We start from the raw sequence: 25,453 nt of genomic DNA, 5'->3' as shown, positions 1-25,453 counted from the left end.
GGGTGGCTGGGGGGGTTGTGGCATGTGTGGAGGGGGAGTGTGGCTGGAGTGTGTATGGAGGTGTGGGTGTAGGGTGTGCATGGGGGGTGTGGGTGCATGTGTATGACAGTACAAGAGGGGTTCTGGGTACATGTGTATGGTGGGGTATATGTGTGGGAACCCTGCTACAAACATGCCCTCCCACATATGCTTCCCTCCCTCATTGCACACAGTCCCTGCCACCACCAGCAGCAGCACCTGTTCTTATCTGAGCTTCCACTCTCAGATGGAGGGAGGGTGGGAGAACAGCCCCATGGTCACAAGGCCAGAAGCCTCTGCTAGACAGAAGCTTCTGGTTGGGGGCTGGGGGTGAGTCAGGGCCAGGCAGGCCTTGCTGCTGCTGGGTCCTGCTGCCAGCTCCTCCTGCTCCTGGTGCCTCATCAGTTTTTAAACAAGCAGCCACCAGCAGGTAATAATTTTCTAAATTTTAGAGGGGCCCTGCAGGCTGGACAGAATGGCCTGGTTGGCTGGATCTGGCCCACAAGCCATATTTTGCCTGCCCCATATTTAAGGGCAGCTTTGAGATCAGAACACAACCTTGGACAAGTTGATTCTTTCTAAAAATACAACACTGATGGCATATTTCTCCTACCTACAATACATCAGAAATGTTCTCCCTTTCAAGCAGTGCTTTAACAAAAAAGTTCTATTCTTTAATTTAGTACACAGCATTATCTTATGTCAAATTGTTGTTCTTAGATGGGGCAGGCCAGGGCTGGAGACAGCCGGGCAAAGGCTGAATGAATGAGGAGCACTGCAGGGCAATAAGTGAAGTCAGCCATGCTTAAAACATAAACCCATAAAATGCATAAACAACTATACTTGAATTATATTTCCAGGACCAAATCTTTTATGCAGTGCAGTGCCGTAAGGATAAGGCTGAGCTCTGAGCAGGTATATATAGGGCAAGTATGAAATAAAAAATCCCCTTTCCATGCTATATGCAGCTGAGCCTAATGAGTGGAATAGATTCTACTTTGATTTAGGGTATTGTTAAACATTACAATGTGCACATGCTAACTTTGAGCAGTTAGCGTTAGCACGTGCTGTGAGCAGTTATACATTAAGGGTTAATAACCACTCTGACATGCACTGCTCTGAGTGACCACTAGGGAGCTGGTGAGCAAGGCCATGTCTAGGCCTAAGGACAGAAATTACACATAAACCAATATAAGAAATCAGAAATTTGGTGCAAATCTCTAGCATAACAGAAGTTCAATAAACATAAACCATATTTAAAATGGCTGAAACTGCTTTAAGATAAACCTGGATGAATGTAGTATCAGACTTAACTGATTTAGGTTAAATCAGTGTATTGAACTTCTGTACCAGATCCCCTCCAAATTCAAGTTAACTCACAGTCCCCCAGTGTCCCAAGATGCTTTGCACTTCCCCCACAAGCCTCTTCCCCTCCCACCTCACCTAGGATGGGCAAGTTAGCCTTGGCCCAAGCTATCTGCTCCAGCCAAACAGGGAGGCATGCTTTAGCATCTCCAACTTCTGGCCTGAGATACTGCAGTCATGTGGCTGCAATTCCAGAATCAAAAGTGAATGTTCACTTGCTTATCAGTTCAATCTATGCGGCTTAGACTAACCTGCAACAATTCAACTGATTCAGCCTCAGGTTTTTTGACTGTCTGTATTTAGTCTAGGAGATCCCAGGCTCCTCCCTGCCTCCTCTTCCCCAGGGCACACCCCACAATTTTCCAGTTCCCTACTCACCCACAGCTGCCAACTCTCCCCAGCTCTCTGTCACTCCAGGACACTAGAGTTCTGGAGGATAGACCATCCATGTTGGGAGAAGGCTGAAAGCTGTGCATCCTAGGATGCTGGAGAACTGCTCCTAACTCATATTGGCCCTGTGGAGCAGACTAATGTCACTGCTATACAAGCTGCCTAACCGAAGCTGGAGATGATCCTTAGCCAAAGAGATGTAACTCAGATTCTCAGAACCCACTTAGATCTTTTCCTGCCTTAACAGGCAGACATTCCTGTCCTAAGAGCATTTGACACATTGGAAAGGTAACGTGTAACAGCAGCCTTACTCAGCTTGCCTTCATCAGGCTCCAAGTAGGAGAAGATAGAACGATACCTTGGTTCCTGCCTCTTTACTAGACAGACTGTCTATATCTAACCTTCATTTTACCCTTCCTGCTGCTATGCAGAGCTACATAGTGGCTCCCAGCTCTACATTTTGCACATGTATTGCATAGCTCCCCAAAATATTACCTCTCTTAGGGAGCCTACATAACTGCTTAGATAGGCTTAGGATTTGACCCTGAAGAAAGAAGTCTCTGGGCATGTCTACACATGCATTTATGCTGGCTTAAATGTACTGCACAGTAAGCAGGAATAAGCAGACATCTACCCATGCAGACTTTAAAGTGCATTAATGATGCATGTGGTCTGACTTGGGACTAAAATTAGTCTCCAGTCCATACACATACAGTGTTACTGTACAGTAAGGCATCTACATGTGAGTTACTACACAGTAAATAATCAGTTGTAAATTTGATACTGTTATGACACAGGTATCAAATTTATGCTCAAGTTGATGTAAGTCATCATATTTGCTGTACAGTATGGGTGTGCACGTGTAGATGCATGCCCATACTGCACAGTAATTTTGGTTACTGTGCAGTAAATGTGCACATGTAGACTGACTGAGTCTGCCCTCTGAGTCTTAAAAACAGTGACAAGACTAGGAACCTTAGTGCGAACAAATCTGTTTCTTAGGTCTGCATGATCTGTACTGTGTCTCATTACATTCTGGGCCTGGTAAGACAATATTTTTCCCCACATGAAAAAAATCAGTTGAAAATCAAGCAGAATGAAGTGAGGCAGTGACGACATTGTCAGGTTTTAGCTAAGGGCTTGAAAACCCAAAACTACTGTTTTTGTGTTTGGGGCATCCAAAAAACAAACATTTTCTTTTAAAAGAATCACACATTGGATTTGAATGAATGATGGGACTCCATGTGCAGCAGGGGAGCTGGCTGAGGCATGAGGGGCTATTTGTGCCTAAGCCAGCTGCTCTACAGCATGTGGAGCCCTGTCGGAGCAGCCAGCCCAGGGCTGCTCCAAGGGGGATCCTCATGCTTGAAGCTGGGTCACAAGGATGCTTTAGCATAGGGAATGCCTGCCAGCTAGCCTCACACTGAAGCATTCTCGTGCCCCAGCCAGCTCCTTTGCAGCACATGGAGCCTGGTTGGAGTAGCCCTGGGCTGGTGGCCTGACAACCTGGGTCCCTTGCCAGCTTGGGTTGCTCCCACTGGGCTCCATGTACTACTGCACCCAAATAAACTCTTGAGCTTATTATTCCTGGATTTTTTGCTCCTGGGCACATGTTCAAATGGCATACCTGGGAGAAAAACTCCAAAGCAATAATGTCCAGAGTTTATTTGTGCACATTAATTGCACATGTAGACCCACCCATTGACACACAAGCAATTCTACACCCTACAAAAAAATTATTCATGTTAATTTTTGCAGTATTGGTCCCACATGTGTTAAGGGAAGTGCTATGGGATGAATTCTGCATTTGCCAAAGATACTAAATAGCAAGCTAAGTAACTGATGTTTCAGAAAAGCAGTAATTAATTTCCAGTAATATTTGTAATGTCTTTTGTCTCACTTAAGCTTTAAAGAGTGTTTCATTATGGCTTTATTTGCATGTTCCTCATTTGATATCATACCCTGCTGAATAGAATAGGTTGTTTTGCCTTCAAACAAGGCAATCAGTTAAAAAAAGCATATGAAATATGTGTTTCTAGATGAAAGGGAAGAAACACAGCCAAAAAAAAAATAAGTGCCTGAACTGAGTAAAAGTAGGAATGGAAAAGTAAACTCTTTGCGCATAATTCCCACTGGGGACTCTCATTGCAGGTGCTTTTTTAATAATCTTTTCAAAAGATGTGGAGTGGAGGATAGATAGGCATCTTACAGTTCAAATTTTCAGTTCCTTGCAAGTCTGTAGGTTTATTATAGGTGACTCTTTCCCCAAGAGTTGGCTCCTGAGCCACCTTGATATCCACTAGGAAGCAGGGGTGAAATTGCTACAAAAAGAATAATCTCAGACCAACCACATGGGCAGATTCATCATTCAGTCAGTCAGTGAAGCTATTCTTTATTTCTAAACCCCAAGGAGCTGAAAGACACTCCGAGTCTGAAGTTAACGTTTGCAAAATGCTGTTTTCTCTAGTCATCAGAAACATATTTGGTATTTCATAGCTTTTTAGTTAAGTCTTTGGGGAAAATCAGTAAGAGGTGTCTCTCATTAGACACTTCTAACATGTTTTAAAAATCTAACAGTCATTGCTATTTGGGATATATACAATTTCTTTGGTTGTAAACTGGAATGAAAGGTGACCACAGTAAACATGCATATCAGCTATTAAGTGTCCTTATTGCTTATTTGGTAAAAAAAACGTTTTCAGTCCCATCTGTAATACATCAATCTTTACAATCATGCTAATTTTCACCAAATTTGCTGTTACTACAGTAAAGTATGCCCAAGCATTGTGACCACTCTGTTTTCCTGGAAAAGGTCAATTAACAATATCTATTACAAAGCATAGTCTGCTGGGAATTCCTTCTAAAGAACTCAATATGTTAGGCACTCTGCAGAGAATAAAGGTAGATTCCACTCCTGGCAGAATTTGCAACCCTAATACACATACAGAAGGAATGACAGGTCTACTAAATTCAACCTGTCTTATGGTTCCACAATTTTTATACGGATTTTTAGCCAAGTTTTTGCAGAAGGGAATAATAGGATATATAGGCCTTTGTGAGGGGGTTATTGAGAGGTGAGACTTGATACAGGAGGTGGGCTCAGCTGCAATAGAGATCCTGTCTATTCTAGCTATCCCAGTGTTTCTCAACCAGTGGGACATGTCCCACCGGTGGCACTTAAAGGTCATGTAGGCGGGACTTCAACTCATTGCCTGATTGAAAAAGTCAGTTGTTTGTACTTCAAACAGATGAATCAACAGATATCTCGAGCAGTGCAATTTTGTGGGGTTTTGTTTTTATCATAGTGGGACCAGGTTTTTTTGACAAAATGGTTGGTGGGATGTAAGGTGAAAGGGGTTGAGAACTGCTGATCTGTCCCATAGTCTAATAACCCCAGGGGCCACTCATGCATTGCATTCCATCTTCCCATATTGCTCCTTCTTATGTGGTATTATTTATTGACTTCAGATCCCAGTAGCACCACATATCTTACGTTAGCTGGCCACTTTATGTCTGGTCTACTTCTTGGTCTTCAGCCTTCTGACAGACTGAAGACAACAGTTTCTATAGGCAGGCATCCTTCATTCACCAGATATGTCCAAGCAGGTGATATGCAGGTACACCAGATATGTCCAGATATTTATAGTGGTGTTTCATTTTAATCATGGATTTGGAGTTTTTTAATCAGAGACTTTGCAATTTTTATCAGAGAATTTGTGATTTTGAAACAGAAAAAAACAGCATTCCTGAAATGATCTCAGCCTTTTCTAGCAAGACATCATCATCACCTTATCCTGCTGAAACAGGGCTATAGAACTGGATCTTTAACTGGATCTTTATCTTTAAGATCTCCTTATTTTTCCAACCATCAACCATGAACCAAACCGTGGCAGTGTTCACCACTCTCGTCCTTGATCGTGGGGGTATAGGAGTTTGTTTCTAGTGCCATAACCAAACCTGCCTGTGACAGTCCTCCATTACTATTATCATCACCAGTCTGAATGTTTCAGTGGCCTGTCATCATATAAATAGCGTTCTTTAAGGCATTGTTTAAGGACTTCTTGACCTGATTTCCTTTTTCTCAGGATCTTTTGCATAGACGTATATAGTTCTCTGCTAGGCATTTCTAGCTGAGTTACAGCTCCTTTGTACTAGTGGTGCTATTATACCCCAGGTAAAATGTAACTTCCAAACATTAACCCAAAAGAAAAGAGGACAGAGAAAAATATTAAATATTAATTTTCTGGTGAAAGATGGGTAATTTATTCTAGTTCCATCTGTGAGATGGGAATATATGTTATAGACCAACACTAGAACATCTCAACCTCTCCTCCCAAAGAGGTGGCCTATTTGGTCCCAAACCCCCATATATCCCCATGAATGAGGGGGAAGCTATGGCTTCTATACGTAAGTTGTATGCCTTTGCATCAGAAAAAAGCAGAAGTCTTGATTTACAGGCTTATGAATTATAAAGCCAGAAAGGACCATTAGTTTGATTTCCTGCATAACACAGGCCAAGGACTTCCCTGAATTGACTGTTGTTTGAACTAGAGCATGCACTTGTGACAGCCATTTGGTCTTGATCTTAAAATTGCTAGTGATGAAGAATCCATTACATAAAAGCCAACTGAATTTAAACTTATCCAGTAGCAATGAAATTACAAATGTTTACATTTAATATATTCTCCCAATTAAAACCTGATATGCTGGGTACTGTTACTTGAATAAAAACTCCTGCACCTTTGGAGAATTGAGGACTCAATAAATATTAATGCAATGAGCTATATAACATATTGAAAAGGACAGCTGTCTCAGGAGGGTTCATTTGCTTGGCTTACTCTCATTTTGTGTTTATATAAAGACAATGTTTCAAAAACTTATCTGCCAGAGGGTTTAACAGATACAGCTGAGATTTGATTTTTCCCCTTCTACCTGATCATTTCTGGCATTTACCTACTGTATGTGAAAAATTGAGAAAAAGTAGCAAAGTGATTTTTTTTTAATAAAATATTTCAACTGTTATGGGGAGAAAGGACTAAAGAGATACAAGAACAGTGAAGCTGTAAAAGAGAAAAGCATGCCTGCTTGTAGCAATCAGCTATTGTTTGAGGGCATGCTGAGAAATTCCTTTGTGTTTAGTATGACTGTTAGGCAAACCATTTGTGTTCATACAAAAAAAAAGAGTTGGAAAAAGGATCAGAAAAGAGTAAGACAATGGACAAACGTCAGTCCACTTTAAGGCTAGGAACAGACATTGAACATAACCAGTTTAAGTGATCAGAAACTGTTTTAAACCTGTAACATATAAGATGTCCAGTGCACATAAACCAGTTTGAAAATGGCTGAAAGCAGTTTGAGATAAACCTGATTGAATGTAGTGTCAGACTTACCTGATTTGGCTCAAACCGGTTTATGCAATGTCTGTCCCAGACCCTTTACTATTTAAGTTAAACACCCCCAGCATCTTAGCATGCTCTCTGGACTGGGTGGGGCTCTCTGCTTCACAGCAGGGCTGGTCCCTCCCCTCTGCTTCCTGGCTGCAGCTCCAGCAAAGACTGCGAGCTGCTCCCCAGCTCTCCCTTACCACACTCTGCTAAGCAGGAATTCCCCCCTCCCCTCTGCCTTGCTGAGAGGTCTGTGTATTAGCTAGCAGACCACGTGCTGGCTACAGTCTGTGCTGAATCAACAGGCAGAATCAACAGGTAGCAGGTAATGTGCCTCTGTTGTTTTCTTAATGGGGTGATAAATACTGTTATCATTTCCCTTCTGGGCTAATCAGAGAATCCTGCAAGGGCCTGGCCATGCCCCCCTCACCTCAGTGTTGTGGAAGAAAGGACGGGCTGCTCTAGCATCCCCCAGCTTTTAGCCTCAGCCACTGCAGTCATGTGCCTACATTTCTAGGATGTCTTTACAGTTACAAAATGATTTAGCCTAGCCAGGTTAAACTAACCTGCAAAGATTGAATCAAATCAGGCTCAGGATTTTTGAATGTCTGTCCCTAGCCTAAAGGGGAGGGAGAACCACCACCTGACATGCACATTAGCTGTTACAAAGTAACTGTTACATAGCCTGATTCTGAATGAAACAGAGTTAAAGATGACACAGTCTTGCTATACTTACATCACTACAGGAGCAAATAGATGCAACAGTTACATCATAACAGTTTATATAATTTTCATTTTAAATCCATATGGTTTTTTCATTTGCCTAAATCCATGTTTATTCATTATGTAGAATTTATTTTAGCTTTATACATGCACATGTGACTGAAGTAAATATATGGACAATACAATAGTGCCATACGCTAGATTTTAATTGTTCTTTTATTTTTATAGCCCTTTCCACTCTTGGCACTTGGGTCAGGTCCCGGAGGACTGGAAAAGGGCCAGTGTGTGTGATCCTTATTTTCAAGAAGAGGAGGAAGGAGGATCTAAGTAATTATAGGCCAGTCAGTCTCACCTCCATCCTTGGAAATGTCTTTGAAAAGATTATTAAGGATCCTATTTGTGCAAGTCCAGCAGGAAAAATAATGCAGCCGGGCAACCAGCATGGATTCATAGCAGGCAGATCATGCCTGACTAATCTGGTTTCATTTTATGACCAGGTCACAAAATGCTTAGACACAGGAGTAGAGGTGGATGCGGTTTTTTCAGATTTTAGGAAGGCCTTCGATACTGTATCTCATCCCATTCTCATAAATAAATTAAGAGGCTGTGACTTGGATGCTTACATGGTCTGGTGGGTGTCAAGTTGGCTTGGGGGTCACACTCAGAGAGTGGTAGTACATGGGTCAGTAAGTAGTGGGGTCCCTCAGGGCTGAGTCCTTGGACCTGTACTCTTTAGTGTCTTCATCAGTGACTTGGATGTGGGCATGAAGCGTACTCTGTCCAAGTTTGTGGATGATACTAAATTGTGGGGGGAAGCGCACACTCCGGAGGGTAGGAAATGATTTCAGGCAGACCTGGACAGGTTGGATAAGTGGGCAGAACATAGTAGGATGCAATACAACAAGGACAAATGCAGCGTGCTGCACCTAGGGCATAAAAATATCCAGCACACCTACTGGCTGGGAGGTGACCCTCTCAGCAGCACAGAAGTGGAAAGGGATCTCAGAGTCATAGTGGACTCCAAGGTGAACATGAGTCACCAGTGTGGTGAAATCATCAGCAAAGCTAACTGCACTTTATCATGCATCAGCAGATGCATGACAAATAGATCCAAGGAGGTGATACTTCCCCTCTATGCGGCATTGGTCAGACTGCACCTGGAATACTGCATCCAGTTTTGGGCACCATACTATAAGAAGGATGTGGATAACCTTGAGAGAGTCCAGAGGGGGGCTACTCGTATGGTTAAGGGTTTACAGGTCAGGCCCTATGAGGGGAGACTAAGGGACCTGAACCTCTTCAGCCTCTGCAAGAGAAGTGTGAGAGGTGATCTTGTGGTCACCTACAAATTCATTGAGGGGGTGCAGCAAGGAACTGGAGATGCTCTGTTCACCAGGGCACCTCTTGGGGTAACAAGGAGCAATGGCCACAAACTGATAGAGAGCAGATTTAGCCTAGATATCAGGAAGAACTTCTTCATGGTGAGGGTGGCCAAAACTTTGAATGGGCTTCCAAGGCAGATAGTGCTGTCTCTCCCCTACCTTGGGGGTCTTTAAGCGAAGGCCGGATAGGCCTCTGACTGGGGTCACTCTTTCCTGCCCAGGGCAGGGGTTGGACTCAATGATCTGTTGAAGTCCCTTCCAACCCTAGCATCTATGAATCTAAAACACCAGGTTTTTCATTTTGATTTTTTTGTGTTGTTTAATCTTTTATTGGAGAGTGAGAAACCTAGTTTTGGAAGCCTTACTTTTAAAACAAAAATATGAATAGGTGTAAAACATCATAATATATTAGTGCAGCTAGTTGTAACATTGATTAACTGGAGCAGAATTACCCACTTTTAAAGCATTTTTACATAAAAGAAAATGTTTAATTTCATTTTATAACCTAAGCTAACAGTTCATGTCCTCTTCTGATTTTTCTTAAATTTATCATATCACAATTTGCTGCATTTTGGGATATCATTCACTGCTGCAATTCAGGTACAGTCATCAGGTGCTGATGTAGCATTTGTTCTCCTGACAAAAATGCTGGAGACATCCTTCAGCGATTTTTGGCCAGCTTCCCAAACTCTACAGGCATTTGAGCTCCCAGGGGTCAAGTCTTAGAGAAGTGATTTATCACTACAAAATGGGCTGCAAAAAAAAGGTCCCATTGAAAACATTTGCCAGCATCCAGAATTGCTGTGCTCTGTTACAATGTATCTAAACCACTATTCAACGTAGGATTATGCTTTCCCTCTCTAGGTGGATTTATTTTTTGATCAAATAAACTATTAATTTAATTATTATCATTCATCAGCATAATAAAGGGATCACAAATAGGTTTTGGACAGAGCTGATTATTTTGTAAAAAATCGTTTTGCTATTTAATATTTATCCGGAATCCTTTTGACAAACCTTCTGTCACGGGCATTAAATAGAACATTATAAAGCAGTAGTGTGGAAATGCAGCTGGATACTCAGGGCACGGGCAGGGCACAGGGCAGTGACAACTGCCAGTAGCTGCCACAATTGCCCTTGTGATTGCACAGTTGCCAGCAGCAGCCACATTTTTTGCCTCCCCTCAAGTTGGCACCTAGGGCAACTGTCTCATTCACCCTGCCCTAGTTATGCCACTATTATGAAGTAAATACATTTAACATGGTAAACAACTCTGGGCTTACAGTTATCAATTATACCTTATTTTATCACATACAGCATACTGCAGGATGTAATACACAACTTGTTTCTGAAAGGCAGAATGAAGAAAACAAATCTTTGTATTAGGTAGCAAAGTAGCAGTAGTTAGGTAGCTGAGCCTGCTCGTTGTTTTGCTCCCTGAGAATCACTGCAGGTTTTACTTTTGGTTTCATGCAGAGTAGCAGAAACTGTTTTTACTGTAATTTGCACATATAACGTGCACTCCGATTTCCAGCAATTATTTTTTGGGGAAACTGTGCATATTGTATGTAAGAAAATATGGTAGTTTGTCTTGTAGTTCTGAAGGTTTCACTGAACTAGTTCTTTTTGTTCAGTGGTTCAGGTAGTTATAAAATGTGACTTCATATTTAAAATAAGATTTGTTTTGTAAGGACATCACATCACTGACATGATAACATATCTAAGTACTAGTTTATTATGCTTTGCTTTATAGTTTGCTTGCTCATTTCTGTTATTTTCATTTCATATTAATAACTGATCAGATTCTTAATTTTAGCAACTGTCTTCTGCATATCACAGTGCAAATGTTCTGCAAAGTCACAAACATGCTACTTTCTTTACCACAACAAATGAACGAATTAAGAATGATATTATGCCTAGTCCAATTTTGTATGCATCACCTTTTCTTGCTGAATTTATTATTGAATGAGACCAACTTCTTGGCTAAGTACAGACAGTCAAAAAGCCTGAGCCTGAATCAGTTCAGTCTTCGCAGGTTGATCTAAGCTATGTAGATCAAACTGATAAGCAAGTGAAGAGACATTCACTTTTGATTTCAGAAATACAGCTACATGCCTGCAGTGGCCCAGGCCAGAAGCTGGGGGTTGCTTGAGCACACCTCCCAGCTGGGCTGGAGCAGACAGCTTGGGCCAAGGCTAGCCTGCCCACCTAGCAAAGGGGGCTTGCAGGGGCGGTGTCTCCTGGGACACTGGGAAACTGTGAGTTACCTTGAATCTGGAGGGGAACTGGGACAAAAGTTCAGTAAACCAATTTAACCTAAATCAGTTAAGTCTGATACTACATCCATCCAGGTTTATCTTAAGCCAATCTTGGCCTTTTTGAAAGCGGTTTATGTGCACTGAACTTGTCCCTAGCCCTGTTTTGTTACAAATTTGAATCAGTTTCCCATCACTTATACTGGTTTATGTGTAATTTCTGTCCCTAGCCCTTATGACCTGCAGCCTTACTACCTCCACCACTGATCTTGTTAGACCTCATACATTAAGAAGCATCCAGCCTCGTCATTATTTGGAAGGAAAGGCAACATAAGGCAATGATGGTGATTTTAGGAGAGACACATTTTCTTATGAGTCAATGCCAAACCAATTTCCCCACACATTTTTACAGAGCACTGAGATACTGAAGGCTTCATGGCAATAACGTTGATGTGGCTCTTGCATTCCACACCAGAGATGGCTCTGTAATAATTATGATTTAAGTGCTTTTTATAGATGCAATGCAGATACTTTATTACTTGATTTGATGTGAAAGGCACTGTATAAATATAATTGTTCACTTCATGTTTCTGTTTTATTCAGTTTGAGAATTTAGTTTTCTATGCACATGTGAAGTTATGCAACTACATCAGTAGTAAAACTCACTCTGTGGTTTTGTACCTAATGAGATTATCCAACACCTAGTAGATTTTAATGTAAAGAAAGATTTGGGAATAACACACTGGGCATAATTATTTCTGAAGCAGCAGTGCATTCAGCAAGTGCCCTAATTGTGTCAGCATTGCAATAGCTATAGTTTAATTTATATTTTGACTGAATCATAATGTTAAAGAAGCATGCAGTCTGACTGTCAGAGAAGTTATCTGCATGTTCAACTCTCAGTTAATTATCTAAAAGGCATAAAAATAATTTTTAACATGTTTTAAAAATCTAACAGTCATTGTTATGTAGTATATATACAATTAATTTAACAGAAACAAAAGTCACTTTGAGATTTTGTTTATTGTGTCTGCATGGGAGATGCACAGGATGTATTTGTACCATAACGACAGTGGACCTTTTCTCACAGATAAAGGACTGTTTCGTTTGTTTAATGGAGGCTGGGCATTCTTAATACTCTTGCCTGTTAATGATTTGCTTTATATTAGCACTATATACTTGGTTAGTGATTCTTGTAATAAAAAATGTAAATGTCTCCTTCCTTTTGAAATAAAAATGTAAATGCCCTCTCCCCTTTTGCAATGCCTGGTTATCTTTAAATGCTAGGATTAAAAATATATTGACTTTCTTAAAGAAAATAGTAATTGTTCTTCAGTTCTGGTGTTTTTATCTTTTAAAGTCAACATAAGTAGAACAGGAGAGTACCAGAGCTGGTATAAACAGACAAAGCTTCACAGATTTTATAAATGGACTCATGCCATTAAACTGTAATTTAGGAAGGCCTAAATATACCATCTACATTTCAAGTGTTATTTTTGGTTAAATTTGGTTAAAAAAACCCATATGTAATATTTAACAGTGTTGTATATGTTTTGGTTTGTTTTCCAGTTTATGATCATATTGTTTTGTTGTCAGTATTATTTATTTTTAAGTCAACATAGATAATTTCTGTAAACACTAAAAAATTATAACAACAGTTATGTTGATTTGCACTTTCACTGACCTCTTGCATGTACTTTAGTTCATTTCAACTTGACAATAAACTTCAGTCTCCAGTATTTGCAGTGGCAAGAGTTCTGTGGCTTTCTCAGATATTTTGGGGACTGAGAGTGGCTGTTCAGGATTGATGAGGCTCCTTTTGCTGTTTAGGGCTGGTTGATGTTCACTGACTAGTCTAAGACTATTTATTAGCAAACTGGACAGCATCCACATTTCAAATGGTGGGAATGTGAGCCTTCTGATTGGGTATTTGTTCTATGGTCATTTGTACAATGTAACCAATATGATCAGCAAATAACTGACAAAAGAACTTTAAAAAAAAAACTTAGGAGAAGGTTTTGTGTTGAGTCCTACTTTTAAGATTTGGGGTTCAGATAAAGAAATATTATTCTTCCATAAGTTTTATCTTAAAACTTGTCCCTTTATAATAAATCCTTTGGTCTTTCTATGTAACTACTGCCTACCTTCCTCCTTAGTTAAGTGGAAAGATGGTCCATTACGCTGACCTAGGACTGAGAAGACTGTGATTAAATCTGCAGTTCTGCCTTTATTTCCTGTATGATCCTGAGCAGGTCACTTTTGGCACATCTACCTAGTTAGAGTGTGAATGTGGTTCATGTCAGCTGAGCTAGCTTTAAACCTGTTAGCCTATGTGTTGATAGCAATTAGCCAAGGGAGTGTTGAGCCCAGCAACATCTACCCAAGAATGTGGGTAAATCTCAAGGCAACTAGTCCATACTAAACTCTGTATTGCTACAGACACAATGGAGCTGACACCAAATCATCGGAGTCACTGAAATTGACACATCTGTATTTCACATGCAATAGATAAAGTTACATCGAGATCAGTATGTTTGTGTATAAGGGAGAGAGAGAAAGGAAGTGGATTGTAGTGAGCGTGAATTGAAGGATGAGAAGAGGCTTGAGAAAGACAGCTGTAGATAAGACCTATAGTAAAGTTCTGATCTAAGATAAGGATCTGAGATTGTGTGGGAGAAAAAGGAGGAAGGGGAGCGAAGACAAATACATGTGTAGAACACTGGAGAAGCGAGGGAGAAAGACGCAGGAAAATGTGAGCAAGAAGAGTGGGTTGAAGTATGAAGAATGATAGAAACCAGGAGAGACAGTAAAAAGAGAAGCAGCTTTGATTGGAAAATGTTGTAAGAATATATTTGATATACTTGTGAGCAGGGGTGTGCGAAGCGGGCAGCATTCAATTCAGATTCGGCCCAATTCGGGGGACAGTGATTCGATTCACTTATTTGGATCGCTGTCCTGATTTGAATCGGGCAAATCTGAATCTGAAGATTTGATTCCAATTTGGAGAATCAGTGATTCAGTCATAGAGACAGCTTTATATGTTTTTTCTATGTACCTCAAAGTACCAGGCACAACTCATGAACACTGATGGTGGGGCAAATGGAGTATCCCACAGGAGCACTGGGGGGCCCCCCCATGCCCTCCCAGCTTGGCAGTCAGCTGCGAGGGGACCCCAGGTGCCTCCCAAGACCCAGGAGGCACCAGTTGCCAAGCCAGGGGGCAGTCCCCTGTACGCTCCACAGTGGACCCGGAAGTGGACCAGAACTACTTCTGGTCCACTTCCAGGTCCACCGCCAAGCACACAGGGGACCACTTGATGCTCACATGGGATGCTCCATCCACCCCGCCACCTCAGCATGCATGAGCCATGCCTGGTACCTCAAGGTATGTAGAAAAAACATATAAAGCTGTGTCTATGGCTGAATCATCGAATCTCTCCAAATCCAATAGGAGGCTTCAGATTCAATTCAGAGAGGTTAATGGGTCTCTGGATTTGATTTGGATTCAGAGATTTGGCTGCCAAATTGGGCCAAATCTCCTCTGTATCAAATCAGCGACTGAAGCTTCACACAGCCCTACTTGTTAGGTTTATATTAGGTATACATAATGCACATAAAAGTGTCCATTGATTGGTCATACTCCAACTGTATTCATCCGGACATGTAGCTAATTAGGACGGTGCAGACATCTGTAATAAATCCCTGGTACAATTTGCATTTTATCTTGCATTATATTTGATGAGAGATGAGAAGAGAATGGTGAGCACTTTTAGTCATATATTTACAATACTCACGTAATATATATTTTGTATAAAGCAAATAAGGCCTGGTTGGTGGCAGGCAGGGACAACTGCTCACAATGCAAAATATGGTCCTTTCATTGTTGCTTTAATCTGCCATACCTTGCCAATTTGTTTCACCAACCTGTCACACCTTGCCAAATGCCAGCTTTATAAGTAGCCATATTATAAGATATCTGAACAGCAACCTAGATTGAAAGGATCTTGAATCCTAACTGAGGGGCTGTACTACAGTGACTTTGTGCACTATCTTTTAATTTACTTGGTACAGTCTTCAAAATGAGTCTACAGTCTGTTTTTCTTTTACCGTCTACTGAAACACGTGTTAATAATAAATATTTTTCCCTGTCTAGCTGTACCCCATAAAATAGGGCGGATAATTGATGGAAGTCCTGCTGACCGCTGTGCAAAACTAAAAGTCGGAGACCGGATCTTAGCTGTGAATGGCCAATCTATTATTAATATGCCTCATGCAGATATTGTGAAGCTAATTAAAGATGCAGGTCTTAGTGTAACACTTCGCATCATCCCTCAGGAGGGTAAGTGTAAAGCCTAGAAGGAATGTTATGAGCCTCCAATTAGTTTGAATCGCATCACTATTTCAAAGTGGGGGTTTTGTTACACATGCACACAGCTAGGACATGCAGGATGTGCAGGTTGTAAATGCCCCAGCATTCTCGGACTGCCTGTCTTGAGAATGCTTACTGGTATATCCTCAAAGCCACTTTAAAGCAGATACATTTACCCACTTGGGCCTGTAGTGCATGCTAAGTGGGCAGGGCTTGCTTCTTTGTGGTGTTCCCCAGCTCATCACAGAGGTAGAGAAAACAAACCCTAAGTGACTCACAAGAAGAAAGGAGTTGGTTCTGCCCAAACTTTCATGTTCTGTTTTCATGTACACCTGTGACTGCTAAATGGATGTAAGTTACTATCTTGGTACAAAGAGGGAATTCTCACTGATCACATTTTGCAAAGATCTGATCACACAGCATGCAAGTTATGGGAGAAGTAAACCCTAAAGTATTTGGGTTTTAGGATTGAAACTGGACAGACTCATTATTCTGGGCATCACCTTACAAACTAATCAGTGGAGTTACTTTGATGTTAGCTTCATGTTTCTTGATTTCAAAGAGCTGCAGTGCCAATATATGAAGTCTGCTGCATTAATGAGATTGTGGTTTTAAATCCCAGTTTCAGAATACCAGTGTGGCTAGGAATGTCAAATACAAAAAGCAGCGTGATTACTTGCTGATCTGTCTTCTATTTAGATGACCTTCACCTCTCAGCACTATTACTTTAACAGCCACTGAATATTATATATGGAAATTGGCAGTCACTGGCCATGGATAATAGCTGCACCAAATTATCTGCTTCACTAAATGTATCCAATGCAAAGAAATACATATAAAAGTAAAAGAACAGCAAAGTTCTGCTCCTTTAAATAGTAAAATTTGTATTCCGGTTCAAATTTGCTCAGACTTGTATTGAAAAAGTTTTAAATTTAGTGAAATACATTACCCAGAGGTCAATTTTATAAATATCTACACAGATGTGTCATGTAGTATCTAATCAACACTGTTCAGTTAAGTCATACAGGCATTTAACAATAATCCAGATAGATCCAACTACAGTAGCATAGGTTATCTTAAGCAGCAGAGAAAGCAGAGGCACACCTGAAATGGTTGGGTGCTACAAAGGAAGGGGGGAGGGGCTCAGGAGCAATTGCTGAGAACAGATTAGAGCAGGGACAGGCAATTATTTTGCATGGGGGGCCGCTTACTGAGTTTTGGCAAGGCATCGAGGGCCGCATGGCAGGCAGCCCAGGACAGATTAATATTAATTTTCTAAATTTTTTAGGGGCCCCGCAGGCTGGATAGAATGGCTTGGCGGGCTGCATCCAGCCCACAGGCCGCATTTTGCCCACCCCTAGATTAGGGGTTAGAACATAGATGTCACATGGCTCAGTTTCCTTGCTGTCTCACTGGATGACACTGGGCTTAACCTCAAATGTCAGTTTTCCCACTTATAAAACAGAGATAATATCCAATAGCTACATAAAGGAAGTGCAGACGTAAGTGGCTATATAAATGCAAAACAGTAGTATTGTGTGATTTGGCTACTTTGTCTATAATTGTGATTTTCTAGAATAGACTCAGTGGACCACATTTTCAAAACCTGCCTCTAAAATTTCAAAGCATAATGAGATCTGCACTGTAAATCATGCTGGAAGTGCGCCCTGCAGCAGCTCCTTTAATATTTTTCATTTCACTGCTTTCCCCGTCCGCCCGATTGGCGAAGGGATCCCACCAGCCAAGCCATTTGCCACCGATCACCAGGGAAGCGAAAATTGTGGCATATTTAAAACCATCAATGGGGTATGCTGGGGGCAAACAGCTAAATGAAAAACATTAAAGAAGCCACTGTGGGGGCAATTCCAATGCGATTACAGAGACCTCTAGCAATTAGACATCTAAGGCCCCTGCCACACATTACACTTAAGACATCCTAAGCTGCGACCCAGCCATACAGTCACTCAATTAATCACATGATGAAATGAATAATAAACCACAAAGTTATTCCACAAAAAATATATATCAGCTTTGTGGATGGTTCCTATCATGCCATTAACAGAATGTGTGGCCATAGGTGGCTGGAAGCTCTGTCAGCTGAGGGGGTTCCCAGTTGTAGGAGCTCACTACTAGCCAGGGCAGGAGGAGCCTGGGATCATGATCCCAGACTTCTCCTGCACTGGTAATAAGGCATGAAGGGATCTGATGCATAATCTCAGAATCATGCCTCCTATCGGTCATGTGTGGCATGGTAGGAAGTACGATTGTGTGGATCCTGCATTTGATCCCATCACACCTTTTACCTGCATGTCTGGAAGGGCCCTAAATATTCCATCAGTATTGATTGCACCTGTAAATTCAGGTTCAGCCCCAAATTCTTGGAGTGCAAACTTCAAGACCTTTTTCAACAAATTGGCAAAAATTAAACTATCCCCAAGAATCCAAACTTTTTAAATGATCATAAAATAAGTGAGCACAGCTAGGAAACTATATAGATAGGAGGTAAAGGTTAGAAATCTGGTAAAAATTAGAATAATTGAAAGTGCTAAGGAGACCATAATCAGATCAAGCCCAAGACCAAGATCTCACATGCACACAAGCCAGGATCGAGCTCACAAAACACACACATACAGTTTTAAATTAGGACTCCTATTTGTCCAGCTGCAAATGGGAGCAAGGAGTCTAAAGGTGTTTTGACCAACTCCCTGCATTATGAGAAGTAGCCTCTGGAGCTGCTGCATTCCCTTTTACACTTGTGGGCAGAGCTACACAGGTTGTTTTCCCTAGGTCATCCATGCCCATATCTATTATACTTGGCAGCTGGCATAGCTATGCCACTATGCTGTAGAAAATATGCTGTGGCTTTGCACAGGCTTAGCATATTCTTTTACCCCCAATTTCCAAAGCAGGAGAAAACCTGCACTGTTCATGGCAGATCCCCTTTCTAATTCTCTCTTTGTCTATTGTGTTCTGTTCCCCACCTTTCATCTTCATTGTCTTTTCAGATGGGAGGCTGCTTGGGAAAATGACCCTGGTTTTCTACATGTATCTGTAGAGATCTTGGCATGTTGCATGCTACTGTGAAATTAATAATAGTTGTAGCTGGGTATTTTAAATGCATCTAGATTAGTTTCACTATCCATAGCCCCAACTTGCAAGCTCCTATAATAAGATTAAACCTTTCTCTAAAAGGGTCTATGGGAAAACATTAGTTGACTTGAAAAAGAGCAGGAGAAGCCACAAAAAAATCAGCATTTTAGATCTTGTTGCAACAGTTTGTCATCCCATAACTGTAATGAAAGCAGTAAAATTTTTCATTCTCCCCAAATGATAGTTTCCAAATATCAGTATTTCTAGGCTTTTAAAAGAAACTATGAAACATGGAAGCCATTTACCCAGTTTGATTGGGTTTTAAATAACAGATGTGTCAGCTGGAGTTATAGAAGTGACCAGGATTCCAGATCTCAGGGAATATCAAATGAAGCTTAGTCGGTTCAGAAGTCTTCAAATCTAATTATAAGCCAAGATAATAAAAGCGACAAAACGTAAATTTTCAGAGGTAGAATGTGACAAAAAATGATTATTGTCTACCTTTGCCCTTTATTAAATACCACATGGTGACAGCTCTTTAATCTCCAGCTTCCCATTATGCAGAGCTGAACAGTCCAGCTTCAGCACCAAGCTCAGAGAAACAGAGCCCCATGGCACAGCAGCACAGCCCGATGGCTCAGCAGAGTCCACTAGCACAGCAGAGCCCAGTAGCACAGCACAGCCCTGTAGCACAGCCACCACCTCCACAACCACTCCAGTTACAAGGACATGAAAACAGGTAAGAACCACTGCTCCCTATTCTGTCTCCTTTAAGTCCAGTTTGAGATCATGGCCTAAGTGGTCTCCCGTCTGTTTCTAACTATTGTGATCTGGGATGTTGCTTGTTGGCAACTTTGACCCAGCATTCAAGTGGTAATATGCATAGTATAGAATTAAATTTAAGCAAATTAAAGGGCATTAAAGTGACATGCATTGTTTGTCTACAGGTAAGAAATATATCAGCCTAATCAAAGATCTAGCAATGCTTTCCTAAAATGAGATGTACCATGTTCAAGTGTAAGACCCTCAGAATGTATTTTTTGCTAGAAAACTGAACAACATGATAGTATCATTTGCTAATAACTTCATCCTAGCAAACTTTATTTTTTGTTACAAAACAGGTTTATACCTATTAAGCTCACAGAAATGGAGACTTTTTAGTAAATTTAAGAACTAACCCCCCTATCTTCTGTTAAATAAAACACTGCTGCCAAGAACATATTTTTCACTTACAGCAGGCTTTATCTACAGCAAATCAATTTCATCCAGATGATTTTTCCTATTTCATGTATAATTTATGTGTACATATTGTGACTGAATGATACAGCAAATTAGGGAAGAATTTTGTGACCAGCTACTTTAAGAGCAAAATGTATTTAAAATAGATCTAGATTGAAGAATAACATACTAGTTTGTACATTTTCTACTTTCCAGTCAACACTCTTTTATCCTTAGATTTATTTTTTTCTTGTCAAATAAAGCTGATTATACTACCTGCCCTTATGCTCAACTTGACAAATTAATATATGTCCTTGGCCCATAAACAGTAAAGGCCATTTCTAGTATTTCTGCACTCTGTTTGATAAAGGAATGATATTCAGTTTTGCCTTTGGTGTTATGCACTATAAGTTACCTGTGCTTAATACTCCTATCATATGAACCAAAATGCCTACCTCCAATATTTCTACAGGTTTTAAGTTTATTTTTCTCATATTTCATTAGACACCAAACTGAATTTGCCCAGTTCTCAGAAGATCCGTGCTTCTCACGAAGTCTAATCCTACAACAATTTTCAGTCCCACTTGGGCCAACTTCATCCCAGTTATAAATGTCCGCAAGATTGTAACCCTTCTTTTACATATGAACTATATATATATATATATATATATATTTTAATTCTGAAAAGTTGGCTTGTCCAGCATTTTACTGGAAGTCCAGTAAAGTATGTTTGTTAATTAATCCATTAGCATAGTCAACAAGAGCTACTGGGGATTCAGTTTGTAAATAACTGCATCATCCTTTAGAATACAGATATGCCAGTTTATTATGAACACCGTATTAGCCATTGTCTATAATGGCTAGTGTCCCAGGAAAGAAATGTGTTATTATTAATTGATATAGTATAGCATTTTACTAGCTGTTAGTGTTCACATGTTGCAATGTGTTTATATAATTATGAACCTAGAAAGGTTGTTTTTCTTTGTCATCCAAGGTTAACACACTAACTAATGTTTAAATTTATAAACATTATTTTTTTCTTATTAAAAACTTATTAAAAACTCACTATTATAATAATTCTGTATTCTACATTTTTGCTACAGGAAATCACTATACTAAAAAGTAAGGAAGCTAAGATTGCAAATAAAAAAGTAGATACTATCATGAATATAGTGTACAGATTTTGACAGTACATATATCAGTATATATTTGCAGTCTTTCAGGAAAGTCTACAGGAAATAAATAGGGTCTTTTATTCCTTTTCTTTATGTGTCTATTTGGAAATATAGCTAATAATGTCTAGTTTTTAGGTATTACACTATAACAATGATGTTTCTTTGTTGTAGTTTAAAAAAGAGACATCAACAACACTATAAAACTTATTTTGATGAAGAAATAAGCAGATACAAAATAATGCTCAGCCTAATTTCAGCTGCTGAATGCATTCATTGGTGTCTTTTTTCATGGAGGACAGTGTGGACATGATTTCATTCAGTGCATCAACAGCTTGCTGAAGCTAAGGGCATCCTGAAATATACATCAAACAAATACAAGTGTTAGATTATGAAAGAGTCTACTAAGTCATGATTGTAGTTAAGTCAAAATTAGACACCTCTTACAGAAGTGCCTGAACAGCACATTCAGGGCCTGCTTTAAGGCATGTTCAATATGTTACACAACTAAAGCATTTAAAATGACATTATGAACTGGATTCCTTTTTTCTTCTTTAAGTAGAGCGCTATATAATAATTCACCAATGCCCATTTGGATAAATATGCGCTGCTTGCTTTTCTGAGGAAGTATAATTTCTTTGGAAGATTGTAGGCCTCAATTTCTTTTATCTATTACCAGTTAAAACAATGTTTTATACATTATTAAATCCTCATTAACCAAAATCTGTTTCCTCCATTCATAAATGTGTATTGTATGACACGTCTACACTCAAGTACTACCATGACTTTCTAGGAACTGCTATCATAAGATTTTTTAGTAAGTAAGAGCACTTAATATTCCCTATATTAATGGCAACTATATCAAATATTTATTTTTATTAACAACATAATGGCTGGGCCAAAGAACATGTCCTTTCCTGAATTTAAGAGCTCACAGTAACAGTAGCTTATCTCAATAAAATACAGAGGCTGCAAATGTCTACATCTCTTTAATATTTTAATACTTCACTTCCTCTATGCAATCTGAGTTCTGGAACAAAGCACTAAACAAGCAAATGTATTCTTTCCCTTTGTACTATATTTTCATACATTAAATTTAGTCTTTGGGTTAGACAAGGTAACTGGGTCCTGTTTCAGCCCCTGCCACATTGAGCCTAGTCCTGCTCCCATTGAAGCTGATGGAAAAATTATGCTCAATGGTTTTGGCAAAGTCACCTAGCCACAAATTAGATAACTCAATTTTGCCCTGGAAAGCACAACTCAGACACAGGATCTGCTTCTCTATGAAGCCCAGCTTTATACAATTTTACACCTGAGTAGTCTCCTTTTAACCCTTGATATTGCATTTCATGCCTGCTTACAATTTGTTTTAGCCTCACACCACTTTCTTAAAGTATAAAGCACCAAAATAATCCTTCTAACTTACTCAGTTATAGGTCAGAAGTAAAAGCAAGACAAGATGTGAAACCTGACATCCGACAACCTCCGTTTACAGACTACCGGCAGCCCTCAACAGACTACAGACAACCTCCATTAGACTACAGGCATCCACCAGTAGTGGATTACCAGCAGCCACCACCTCTGGACTACCGGCAGCCACCTTTGATAGATTATAGGCAGCATTCTCCTGACACCAGGCAATACCCTCTCTCAGATTACAGGCAGCCCCAGGTACAAGCCAAAAGAATTACGCAGTTCAGAAAGTGCAGATTTTTAATTCATCTTAAGCTTTTTATGCTGAATTAGTATCTTGTTGCAAAATAAATTAATTCCTAATTCATTAATATTTGTGAAAAGATATGTAATATTTTATAATGCTGTAGCTACACCTATAACCAGGCCTTTTTAATATATATCGGAGAGTTAAAATACTTGTGAGAAAACCCACTTTCCAGAAGAGCCCTATACCAACCATGCAAATAGTCTCTTACCACAGGCAAAGCCTTAAAGACTCAATCTCACCCTAACACAGTAAACTCTGTGGTATATCCAGACCAGATTTATAGATTCATAGACATTAGGACTGGAAGGGACCTTGGAAGATCATCAAGTCCAGCCCCCTGCCCCAGAGGCAGGAAGTCAGCAGGGATCATAGGATCCCAGCAAGATAAACATCCAAATGTCTCTTGAACACGTTCAAAGTAGGAGCTTGAACCACCTCCGGCGGGAGTCTAGCAGATAACTTGCAGATAGATAGCAAGTCTATGTAATACTCTATTGCTATAGAAAATGAAGATTATTTCAAACCAGAATAACTACAAAGAGCTTTATAAAAGTATCAAAGGGATACTGTTCCTTATTCATAAGATGATTCTTGTATGTACTTGGACTTGCTGTGAATAATCTATGCAAATCAAAACTTGTTGTATGCTAATTAGTCAGATGTCTGTTTTCACACCAAGCCCAATCTCACAACCTTCCAGAAATAAGCTTTATGTTAGTGGTTTCATTAATGTGAATCAAATCATTCTCATGTATTTCTAATGGATGTTAGGAAGGCAGGGTTGGGACCAAAACTTAGATTTAAACAAATGACAAAAAGTGGGTAAAAACTGGCTTAAAAATATGGCAGAAAGATTATTAAATCAAAAGGCACATGGTCTAAATTTTTGGAAGCCCTCAGAAAACACAACAGACCCAGAAAGCTCTCATAGGCTTCACTTTAAGGGACATGGGAAAATGTAAATACCTGTTGACTTTGTAAAAATCATAGTAATGAATCATTTGCATATGATAATTGAGTAATTCAGTACTCACATAGATGTGCTGTAGGGTTTGACTTAACACAAAGAAATCCATACATATAGTCATTTGGTTTTTCACTTTGTTTTTACCTATATAGGATTTTGATTATTTCACTGTTGACTTGGAGAAGGGAGCCAAAGGATTTGGATTTAGCATTCGAGGAGGAAGAGAGTACAAAATGGATTTGTATGTGTTGAGGTTAGCAGAAGATGGGCCAGCAATAAGAAATGGAAGGATGAGGGTGAGTAATTTAGCTCTTTAGAAACAGTCATATGGCTTAAATTCTAAGAAATATTTTGCATCAGGATATTTTTGTGCAGATTGTGTGTAAGAAAGAGTTATATTTTGTGACAATAGAAATGAATTGTTTTCTTTCCTCCTGTCAAACAAGGGCAACCACTTTTCACTATAGAAAAGCATTGAAGAAATAACATTAAATAGACAACAAGTCTGTATCACTTTTTTGTAAATGGCTTAGGTCATCTTTTATTACTAATAGCTGCTTAGGGAAAGGCTTGGAGAGGGGTTGCATTTTCCTCCATTTTATTTAACTCATATCTGAGTATGTGAAACCCTGTCCTCCCCAACAAAGTGTTTGTTGCTTCCTTAATCAAAATATTGGCATAATCAGTATTCATTTTCTAGCTCAAATATACAGGTAAAAAGTAGTTGGGGCATGAAATAGTGTCCAGACACTCAGAAGAACTGGGCTCAGTTTCTGGCTCTTCCACGGATCTGATGTGACCTTGGGAAAACTAGTTTTCCTCTACTTTCCCCATCCCAGCCTCTGCTTGTTATGTCTATTTAATTGTTAAAATCTCTCCAGAGAGAAATATTTCACTATTCTCCTGTACAGCAGCTGGTACTACAAGGCACTAATTTCTGTTGGGGCGTCTAGATGCTTATATAATAAAAAACCCATCAGTCCATAAAATGTGAAAAAATTGCAACATTCATTTAGAAAATTATACAAAATACAACTTTACTATATGTAGGAGGAATAATTTGACAAGAAAGTATGTTTTTCATCCTTCCAGCTATTTGTAGAGAGTCACAATAAGCTTTAGATTTGCCTGTAAACACCAGCAGTTTATTGATGGAAAAAAAATGGGGGGGCGGGAAGTCAACCAGGCTAGTTCAGTTAAAATGACTAACCAGAAACAGCTTGTAAGCTTGTTTCACCAATATTATTATATTTATTCACATACTATATACATCTTTTTCCCAAAAAATAGCTTTAAGGAAAGTTCACAAGCTGTTTCTGGTCAGTCATTTTAACTGAGCTGGCCTGGTTTGACTCCCTGTTTCCTGCCCCCCACCCCACCCCTTTTTTTTTTTTTTTG

General features: G+C 39.8%; 1 protein-coding gene across 13 annotated transcripts in view; it reads left to right on the top strand.

Annotated features, from left to right (window-relative positions):
• Window positions 1–25,453, top strand: part of MAGI2 (membrane associated guanylate kinase, WW and PDZ domain containing 2) — an 886,876-nt gene that overhangs the window by 793,249 nt on the left and 68,174 nt on the right. For 10 of the 13 annotated variants that reach the window (XM_019509478.1, XM_019509480.1, XM_019509483.1 and 7 more), the window contains 4 exons: window positions 15,670–15,855; window positions 19,525–19,714; window positions 22,796–23,036; window positions 24,208–24,351. In XM_019509478.1, the coding sequence (XP_019365023.1) occupies window positions 15,670–15,855; window positions 19,525–19,714; window positions 22,796–23,036; window positions 24,208–24,351 (761 nt within the window). The remainder of the gene's footprint in view (window positions 1–15,669; window positions 15,856–19,524; window positions 19,715–22,795; window positions 23,037–24,207; window positions 24,352–25,453) is intronic. The other 3 variants (XM_019509481.1, XM_019509489.1, XM_019509491.1) reach the window with 1 other exon arrangement.

This window comes from Gavialis gangeticus, unplaced genomic scaffold (genome assembly GCF_001723915.1).
Source record: "Gavialis gangeticus isolate Ggan-Ray unplaced genomic scaffold, GavGan_comp1, whole genome shotgun sequence".
NCBI classification, from domain to species: domain Eukaryota; kingdom Metazoa; phylum Chordata; order Crocodylia; family Gavialidae; genus Gavialis; species Gavialis gangeticus.
The sequence above is the reverse complement of the archived record's forward strand: the minus strand, read 5'-3'. Positions and strand labels throughout refer to the sequence as shown.